Source organism: Acytostelium subglobosum (genome assembly GCF_000787575.1).
Source record: "Acytostelium subglobosum LB1 DNA, scaffold: scaffold22, whole genome shotgun sequence".
Classification (NCBI taxonomy): Eukaryota; Evosea; class Eumycetozoa; order Acytosteliales; family Acytosteliaceae; genus Acytostelium; species Acytostelium subglobosum.
The window spans coordinates 542,587-552,520 of NW_012236511.1; the positions used below are offsets into that span (position 1 = coordinate 542,587).

General features: G+C 48.0%; 5 protein-coding genes across 5 annotated transcripts; 2 read left to right on the forward strand and 3 right to left on the reverse strand.

Annotated features, from left to right (window-relative positions):
• Window positions 1-1,049: 1,049 nt before the first annotated feature.
• SAMD00019534_095290 (hypothetical protein) lies at window positions 1,050-2,985 on the forward strand (the record flags this gene model as incomplete). Its single annotated transcript, XM_012895454.1, has 2 exons — window positions 1,050-2,335; window positions 2,415-2,985. The coding sequence occupies 2 exons, from the start codon at window positions 1,050-1,052 to the stop codon at window positions 2,983-2,985; spliced, it is 1,857 nt and encodes a 618-aa protein (XP_012750908.1).
• Window positions 2,986-4,053: 1,068 nt separating this feature from the next.
• Window positions 4,054-4,527, reverse strand: SAMD00019534_095300 (hypothetical protein; the record flags this gene model as incomplete). The annotated part of the gene is made up of 1 exon (XM_012895455.1): window positions 4,054-4,527. One exon carries the CDS (start codon window positions 4,525-4,527, stop codon window positions 4,054-4,056), a length of 474 nt encoding a protein of 157 aa, XP_012750909.1.
• A 148-nt stretch (window positions 4,528-4,675) lies between these two features.
• Window positions 4,676-5,161, reverse strand: SAMD00019534_095310 (hypothetical protein; the record flags this gene model as incomplete). The annotated part of the gene is made up of 1 exon (XM_012895456.1): window positions 4,676-5,161. One exon carries the CDS (start codon window positions 5,159-5,161, stop codon window positions 4,676-4,678), a length of 486 nt encoding a protein of 161 aa, XP_012750910.1.
• Window positions 5,162-5,710: 549 nt separating this feature from the next.
• SAMD00019534_095320 (hypothetical protein) lies at window positions 5,711-7,516 on the forward strand (the record flags this gene model as incomplete). The annotated part of the gene is made up of 1 exon (XM_012895457.1): window positions 5,711-7,516. The coding sequence occupies one exon, from the start codon at window positions 5,711-5,713 to the stop codon at window positions 7,514-7,516; it is 1,806 nt and encodes a 601-aa protein (XP_012750911.1).
• Window positions 7,517-8,722: 1,206 nt separating this feature from the next.
• On the reverse strand, window positions 8,723-9,703 carry SAMD00019534_095330 (hypothetical protein; the record flags this gene model as incomplete). Its single annotated transcript, XM_012895458.1, has 1 exon — window positions 8,723-9,703. The coding sequence occupies one exon, from the start codon at window positions 9,701-9,703 to the stop codon at window positions 8,723-8,725; it is 981 nt and encodes a 326-aa protein (XP_012750912.1).
• Between the last annotated feature and the right edge of the window lie 231 nt (window positions 9,704-9,934).

The following is a 9,934-nucleotide window of genomic DNA, read 5'->3' on the forward strand; positions in this document are numbered from 1 at the left end:
GTCTGTCAAGTTGGATACATGGGATATGGTCGCACGGGCATCATGGAGTCTCTGTTCAGTTGGAGAGAGAGGTTCTGGGCTATCGTAAGAGCCGCTTGGAGCGATCATTCTCCTTACCGCTACGTTAAAGGTACACCATCACCCCTCGATCAATAGTATATTCTGGACGTTCGTTGACTTTAGCGATTTGAGATAATAGAGGTCGAGAGGATATGGTCGCATTGGATTTTCATATATTGAGGGTTTGAGGGCGCCAAATAGAGAGGTCAGAAAGACCATCTCTTTGTCCAATAGGATTTGACCAGAGCAAGAGGGAGAAAAGAAGTTGAAGTGGGCCTCCTTGTAATCACCAAGGTTAGGATTGACAGCACTAGCGGGCTTGTTTGATTGACCATTACCAGTCTCATGGAACCAGTTCTGGTTGACTACATTACAATCTTTCAACTTTTGTTTGAGTGTAGCCTCATTGCTGCGATAATTGATATTATCGTAGAAGGCCCGATTGGCATCAAAAGCTTTGTTGATGTGTCTATCAATCAGATCCTTGAAGAATGTTTTCTTCACACCACCGTCCTCATCATGAAAGCCTGGATGGACAACATATAATTAATCTCCATCTCAATTGAAATATTATGCAGGGGCAACTAACTTACGAATGTATTCTTCACAACTTGGTTATCATTGTGCTGTCAAGGTAGATGCCGCTAGTGTAGGTACCTTCGGAAGTGCCTTGGCCATCTGTTAGCACAACCCACCAAGCAACGTTCGCTCCTGTAGGACTGAGACAACTGACTGGGTTTGCAGTTGTCGAGGCGCAATCAATTGGAGCAGCATTGATCGAAGAAAGAACCAGTAGTGTAAGAAATAATAGTGAACGAAATAATAATATCTTTGGAGACATAATTGACTTGAGGATGAATAATACCGTATGGTGTCTAAGGATGTCTTACCCAATCGAGCGAGCTGGCTACCCCCGATCCGGTGCTTTGACAGGATATCAAATTTCAAAGAGAATCAAACATAAAGATAATAATAATAATAATTTGAGGATGAATAATAATCAACTACAAGAACACTCACGACAACTCACTGGACATGCTCACGTGATTGGCCGCATCATAGGATATGTATGGAGTGATCCAACGCAATCGATACGATCAAAGCTCGAGTTGGCGTTGGTCTGTCGACAGTTCTTCTCGATCATCTCGAGTCGATACACCAACTCGATCAATCTGCACTTCGACTTTAAGGAGATAAACAACCCATTCAATGAGCCTGTCAACACCACCAGTGCCACTGACATCGTGTCGCACATCAACTCACCCTACTGCCTGCTAAAGACAGTTCGGCGCGTGACTATCCACGAAGCCTACGACGAGGAGTACGTCAACAAGACCAACTTGGACGTGCTCTCAACGCACAGTAATCTCATCTTTGGCCACGTCGAGGAGTTGGTCTTCGAGAAGAGCACACCGACGCACATCGTCAGAGAACACTTTGACAACGATCACAACACTGCTCTGACATCGATACGCTGCAACATCCTCAACTGGCCAGCAGACGATGTCCTAAGATTTCTTGGCGCAATGCCTCGACCACTCAGCAGGCTACAGTCACTGACTCTGTGTCTAGCAAAGACAGAGAGTGACGCCAGTCCGATTGCGCATCAACTTCTTCCCCAGCTCAATCATCTCATTGTCAGGGGTGCATCGTGGCCCAGTCTTGCGTGCGATGGTGCTCTGCTCAAGGGCCTGGAGACGCTCGTGCTTGGAAGCAATAGGCAATACTACGAGGAGGTCTGCTATCGCATGGCGAGTCCAGCCACGTTCTTTGAGGCGCTCAAGCAGAACACTCGACTCCGTGTGTTGGAGCTGTGGCTAAGCAACAGCACTCAAGACAACGACTACAAGCCCGCATTCATCGACTATCTCATCAGCAATGGAGCCTCACTTCAGTCGTTGACCGTTGGATTCATACGTGATCGAGCACAGGTAGAGGTGATCGCCTCCAAGCTGCCCCAACTGCAACACCTCCAGCTCGAGACGAACGAGTCAGACATTGTGTTTGCACCAGCCACACTCAGGTCGCTGATACTCTCATCTCGCAGCGATCGCAACATCTACTATAGCGTGCGTTCCATTCGCGATCATGTGCTGCAGGCACCGCTGGCCTACCCCCTGACATCACTACACCTCCGCTTCTACCAATTCTACCACACGTCCTCCTATGTAACCATCCGGATGCTCCCGACTCTGCTCAGCGGTGTGGCCTCGCTGCAACACCTGACCATCGATCTGTGCGGCGGCTTGGTAGAAGAGGAACTGGTACCGGCCATGTGTGCGTGGCAGGCCTATCTGGCCGAGGGCCATCTCGAGACACTGGACGATCAAATTGGACGTGCCCTACAACTCCAGTCCCTCGATCGTCGAGAAGGTGCTCAAGGTGCTCGAGGATGGCTTCCAGCTCGACACTGAATGCTTATCGTATGATGAGTTCAAAAAGGCGGTCAAGATCAATCAGCAGCACCAACAGGTACCTGCCACAGGTGGCTGCGTGCAATCCTGTGCGAGCTATCCCATCATTATCTTTGAGTGGCAAAGGCCCGGCAATATTATCCACTCAATGCGGGACACAGTGACACCGGGAGCACTCAAGCACTTTAAGTTGATCAATCAGACCGCCTCCCTGTCGCAAGTGGAGCACTATGGTACGGTGGTGTTCTGCTACCAACTACAAGTGACACGACCCAACACGGTGTGCTCGTGTATCTCGCAGAAAGACTTGGACATGGACGATGCACTTGACAGATTCATGGCTGGTTTCATCAGCAGTGACAGCTTTGAGTACACCTGCCAGTACGGCGACGACTTTCAACAAATGGAGACCTATGGCTTCGAGGGCGGCATGTCCTACGAACGAGTCGAGAATGTGCGCGCTCTCTACAAATCAAGGGATACCAACAATATAAGGTGGAAGACATATTAGTCAACTTCACTTCCATACGTGCAGCACTAGGCGCACACAAACATTGTCATCGAGTTGGTTGGCGCGAGCGATAAGAGAAACAAATATTTCCAGACATATCTTGAGTGCTTGGTCCAGCTGCCCCACGATGAGGCTACCAGGGTCGACTGGCGGCTAGATAACAACAACCATTCCTGACATTACTGCCACAGATATGAAAGTGTTGCATCGACGTACACTCTGGGCCAATCTTTGGCCTCCGGGATATCCAGGTGTGTACTCAGGCTCCTTGCCAATCTGTCTCAACTATTCCTTCATTACTCTGTGCTTTGTGAATGTGCGGGAATAAATTGAATTTGGTTTGTTCCCTCACATCAAATCAGGAACATATTGGCTCATCTCGCTCATCTCAAAGGCATCTCTGAAGATTGGTGGATACATGAAGGCCTCGAACTTGTTGGCACGGGCTTTGTGTTGCTTTGTGCTCATCAACTCTGTCAATCCAAGCAGCTTGGTCGTCTCCCAAATGTGATCAATTGTTCTTGGCTCGAACTGTGCATCTTTGTCCACATTGGTCAGGTTGCTACTGTCAGTGAATAAAGGGTATCTCTCCAGGGTCCATTTGGTTACAAACGAGCGATGAACATCAACTTGGGCTTGACAATCTGCGCTCATACCAAGCTCGATGAGATATATGCACTTAGCAGACGATCACGCCAAAGTATCCCATGTAGGATTGGTTCAGAATAGGTGGACAACCACACAGAGAGGGGGTATATTTATTTTCAAATATCCAGCAGCAACAGCAACAGTAATAGCATTGGCAGCAGCAGCTGGGGCGGTGGCAACAGAGGCAGTAATGGTTTTGGCAACATTGATTTGTCAACAGTTGATATCCTCACTTCTCTCAAACGTCAAAGAACATCACCTCCATCAACATCAATATTAACATCAACATCATCAACATCATCTACATCATCATCATCATCATCGTCGTCAACATCATCAACTTCACCAGTTTCATCATCTTCAACATCAACGTCGACAACATCAATAACACCGACACGTACATTAGGGATTGGCAATCTTCTAGGGAGGAAAGGAAATAACAGTCAGGTCGTCGTACAGCATAGTAGGTATGCATGTGCTCGCACTGTTTAACTCCTCCTTAGGTATGTCACGATCTCCTGGACCAAGGTATATGTTCTTCTTGATGTGACTGTCCTTGGTCTTGTGCTTCTTGTTCCTGTTGTTCTTGGCATCAATCACGTGACGTAGATCCTTCTTGGATAAAGTGCTTGGGTCCGGTCTAGTCTCCTCGCCCTTGGCTGCCTCGTTCTTGTTGTTCTCCATCAACTCGGTTGCCTTGACCTTGATCTTGGCCTCCAACTCATGCCATTCCAGTTTGGATTCTCCCTTCTTGTCCAGTGGTATCGCCCCTTTTGCCCGGTCTTCCATGAATTCCTTCAGTCCAATTGCCAACTTGGTCGTCCACTGTCTGATCTTCCGCTTCTGTTCCTTTGAATTAAGGTTGCTCCAGAACGACTCCAACTGGGGATTCATGTTGTCCGTATTGTAGTAGTCGTAGTAATCTCTCAGTCTTGTTCCACTTGCGGCCTCGGCTAGTGTGATTTTCGACTTCCTGAGCTTCTTGGCCAACTCTTCTTTGCGTTCGATGCTGGATTGCACCACTTGTTTCGGCCAATACGACTCAATCACCTGCTTGTCTCCAAGTGTGATTCTTCTTCTCCTTCTCTCTATCCTGGTAGTAGATGGTGAAGGCTTCCAGTTCCCTCTCCGGCATGCACCTCAACATGATGATTATTCCTGCTCTTCCTGTATCTGGTGCATTGTAGTTGTTGAAGGCTGACCCCAATTGCTGGATATAATCCTCCACCTTCTTCATCTTGTCTAAGTCCGTGACTCTCCTTCTGAAGTACTCGCTGTCAATGTCGAACTCGTCCTTGCCCTTGGCTTGATCATCTTTCTTCTTGGACTTCTTTTCTTCCTTCTTCGGCTTTGTGCCTTTGTTCTCGTTTGATCCTTGATCTTTCTTATCTGTTGATTCCTCTTTCTTCTTTTCCTCATCTGATGTTGATGCTTCTTTCTCTTCCTCATCTGATGTTGATTCTTCCTCCTCTTCATCTGATGTTGATTCTTCTTCTCTCTCCTTGCGTTTGAGTGTCTCCTTCACCATCTTCTTCAGTTCCTCAAAATTCTTCTCTCTCTTTATCCTTCTTCTTCATCTCTTCCAACTCCTTCATCATCCTTTCCTTCTCTTTCTCCAGCTCTTCAAACTTCTTCTGTAGTTGAACCGTCAATCTGTCTTTTCTAATTATTCTATCCTTCACTACTATTATTACTATTATTATTATATACAAAGGTCCGAAAGGTCGACCTATTCTATCAATGGATCAGCCATACTCAACCAGAACCTATGAATAGTAAACCTCAACTTGTAATTGACCTGTATCCACCATCTCAATTACATTACGAATCATAACTTGAGTAACAATTAAGAGTTAATCGGTTTGAATAAAGGTTGTGAGGGATTTATTGATTGATTGATTTCCAATGTTTCCATGGTCTTGGATTGATTATTGTAGGTTCCTTATTGCCAGTACTTGATGGGGAACTAAAATACATCATCAAGTTTGAGTTGGAGGAAAGATCGGGTCATTGAGCAACTCCATAAAAAAGTTGACTTAAGAGTTAATTTTCAAAACTTGTTACAGACTTTGCGAGGATGGAGAGTCTTGATGACAGAGTGTTGCTGATGATCATCGAGCTGCTCGACAACCTGGTGGATGGCGTGTGTCTCGTGTTGGTGTCCAAGCGCCTCTTCACATTGGCATCCAAGATCAGGCACTGGGGCCACACATTCCCCGAACACGATTCTGACGAATGCCGCCTCTCACTCCGATCGTTCAAAGCTTCTTGCGACCTCACGCACAGTGACTTCTATCGAGAATACATCGTGACCGAGCTGCCCGCACCCGCCTCGCCCAACGCGGGGCTCGTCGCCTGTCTCGACAATGACAGCTGCCAGCCCACGCCACACTCGATCCCAAGATGGGCCAAGACTCTGTGGCTGTGCCACAACAAGCCAACGATTGCACAGGGCATCATCCCAGACACCGTGACCGCAATCACATGTGTCTGTGCAGGTGTCATCGAGCAGTTCCCCACCGGACTGCAGTCGATCTCACTGCGCGACACCCCACTGGTCGCCCGCCTCCCAGACTCTGTGACGGAGATGTCGTTGTTCAGAGAAAGCGACTGGTCCAGGCAATACACAACACAACTTCCCGACACTCCCCTGGTGTTGGCGTCACTCCCATCATCGTTGGTCTCACTCACCATTAGCAATAACAACTCTGACCGCACTAGCCGGGTGACAATTCCGCTGCGCGCGCTGCCCAGCACGATTCGCACTCTGACCATCAAAGGCTATGTGAATATTGAAGACCAGGACATACTCCTTCAACTGCCTCTCGAGAGCATTCACGCCAACGTTCGTTATTTGCCGTCCGGCATCAAGAGGGCCAACTTGGAGCAAGCGTCGCTCAGCCAATACAACATGTATCCTCGTCTCGAGTCACTCACAATTGACGAGTGGATGGTAACACAATATCCGGACGGCTATCCAGACACGCCACACGAGGGGTTCCCTCCCATCTTCGAGCCCCCCTCAGTCTACGAACCTGCGCTCTTCCCATCGCTCACGGAGCTCAACATTGGAAAGACACACCGCCTTGTCCCCGGCAACATCCCGCCATCGGTTACCAAGCTCTCGGTGGGCCGAGTGGATGGCAGACTGGACTGCGGCAGCATCCCGTCGTCGGTGGTCGATCTCCAGCTCGGCCGAATAGGACTGCGCGACAACGCTGGTGTGATCCCTCCCAGCGTGACCAGACTCAGCATTCAAGACTTTGGCGGGCTCGCCGACAACGAGCGTCTCATACTTCCGGCCAGTCTCACCGACTTCACACACTTTGGTTACGAGCGACCGTGCTCGTTCGACCTGCCACCGACGGCCACGCGTCTTCACCTCAGCGCCATCAACGGCACGGTGATTCCGGCGAGTGTCACGCATCTTACACTGGGCACCACGCTTGTCGATGTATCTGCTCTGCCACCAGGCCTGGTGACGTTCCACTACGCCGCCAGAGATATCTTTTACTACAAAGGCGCCCATGCACATGATGTGTACAACCTGCCCGAGCCCACAGCATCGCCACTGTTGCCGCATGGCGTACCAAATATTAGAGTGGACCGACCGATACACAGCAAGATACATCCTCTCCGCCTCCCATTGTCTCTCTTTACCAGTGTGCCAGCACTCCACCTTGTGATGGCCGAGAATGATGAAGACACTTGTCTGCTCGAGTTGAGCTCTCGCCATCTTGGAAACGGTCATATATTGTTGCTGGAGAACATATCACTGCGTGGCGGCATCATTCCAATCGGACACCTCCCACCTGACTATGACATGATGCAGATCATCTCCAAGCTAGATTGTGTCCTCTGGAACGACCATCTGTACGATTGACGAATTCGAGCATCTCTGCGGCTGTGCACCAGCGCGCGTGTCGCAGTCCTCCAACGAGTTCCTCAAGGCTATGAGCGAGGGCATAAAAAAGGTGCTGCAAGAGTAAACACACGCGTGCGCGCGAGTATGTATTGATCGCGATCATAATCGGTAGCGCTTGGACAGACTGAATTCGACGTAGCTGATCTTGAGCTGGGTGCGGTCGTAACGAACGGCGAACTCGTCGTGGCGGAACGGCGTGGGCCGCGCCGGCGTCAACATATGTTCACCCTAAAGCAAACGTCTTTGTACTTTGCCATACACACTCCACCAGACAGTTGAACACCTCCACCCAATGCTCCTCATAGTTGACTACGAGAGGATCGTCATTAGGTTGACGTATCTTGACGGGTATTAAAATTAGAGCTATGAAGATACCCTTGTAAGGTAAAGTAGTTGGTGATAGCATGGCATGATGTTCCCAATATGGTAATAGAAGTCGAATATTTGGTCTAACAGATAAATGACCTAATAATCAAGATTTTGACGATGAGGAGTATTGCCCCCACCTTCACAGATCGGACTCTCTGTGGGTGAAGAGGTGTGTGGGTGGGTCAGTAACACATTCTTTACAGATAATCATTCATACAGATAATCATGCGTTCATACAGATAAACACAGACGAATATGTTACAGGTGAAATTTAATGAATATACATTCAACGTATCTACTTGGTTGATCGATAGCTTCTGGTGTACATTTGAATGATTTGTTCCACATTGTCAAAGTCTTCAGCATCTCTGCACTTCAGCTTTGTCATCGATTGGAGGTATTGGCTCAAATGATCCTCACCAATGCTATCTGTTGATGCGATCATGCTGAGGAAGGACCTTACGAACTTGTACACATAGAGTCCACATCGCCAATTACATGTCTGCACCTTATTCTGTAGGGTCTTGATGGGGATGGCTTCATACTTCTTCTTCTTGTCAACATTCTTGTAATCATCATAGAAGTTGTTTGCGTAGTCTTTGTGCGACCAAACAACAGAGAATCCAGATGCAAAAGATAGGCACGATCGTTGACAGTGATGGTGAACATGACAGAGTGATGGCTTTGGATGGAGACGGTGACTGCTTCCTCAATCAATCAATCAATCAATCAATCATACAATCAAAGTGGAAACGATTGGTGAATTGATTACAAAAACTACGTTACCCATCACATTTATTGGATTACAAATATGTTTGACTTGTCATCGCACCAATGCCACCAATACGTATCCTCTTTACCGTTTCTGTACGATGGTGTCTTGTACTTGACGACTTGAGCTTCCAACTCATTGAGGGAAGTGTTATACTTGGCCTTGTCTTCGCTGGAGATCGTGATGCCAGAACGTCCCAGACCATATATCCTCTCTTGGATGTTGTTGTACTCATTGTGCAATCTCTCAAGTACTCCATCTCTGCCGATGGGTGGCATTTCAAGTTGAAAGGTCTTCTTGCGTCGATGAGTCTTGAGCTCGACAACCTTTCCTCTGTAGAATCGCCCAGACTTTCCATTGTAATTGAAGACAAGTACATCGACTTCTTTGATCGTACTTTCATTCTGTTGAGTGAAGGCATTGGCACTGCACACGTTCTCTTGTGTAGTTAACTGATATTCCTTTCCTTGTTCAAATTGCACATTATACGTCATTGTCTCGTTGTCCTGATCGTATGTGGAGGACTTGACTGTGGCAGGCCACCATGTTCCAGCGTCCACCTCAACTGACATCGCATAGACTTTCTCGCCATCTTTGTAATATTGAGTATTCATCAGTGTGTCTTCCTGCACCGGTGCCACGTTCTCCATCGGTGATACATCTTCCATCGTAACAACATGCGATTCATTGGTACCAGTATGTGTTTGCTCGCCGTCACTATTGTTCATACCACCACCGGAATCGATGTTGCACTCGTCCTGCACATTTGATTGATCATCATCCATCTCCACGTTGTCCTCATTTACCTCGTGTCCATCCTCGTCATCACTCGGTCCCTCTTGTGCAACTTGTCCATATGCATACGTGTCATCGTCCTCGTCCTCGCCCACCTCCTCCTCGTCGCCAATGTCGCATGTGTGAGCATGGTGGGAATTGACGGTGTTTGCGGTCATGCCATGTGTTGTTCTGTACTTGTCAAATACATTTGGATGTCTGACGTTCATAGTCTCTTTGTATGTGACGTTGCGAGTGTTTGTGCCATTAAGGAGATCCTTGTATTGGTTGGACTGATAGGACACATGTGTGATGATGTTGCCACGTTTGAGTTGTACTCGACACAACTCAGCCACGCCATATATAGATGGTGCCGTTTGTATTGCGATCCAAGACCAACTTATTGGCGTAGTGTCGTCCCTCTGGTGCCATGTTGATAAGGCGGGCAAGCGATCCCAACA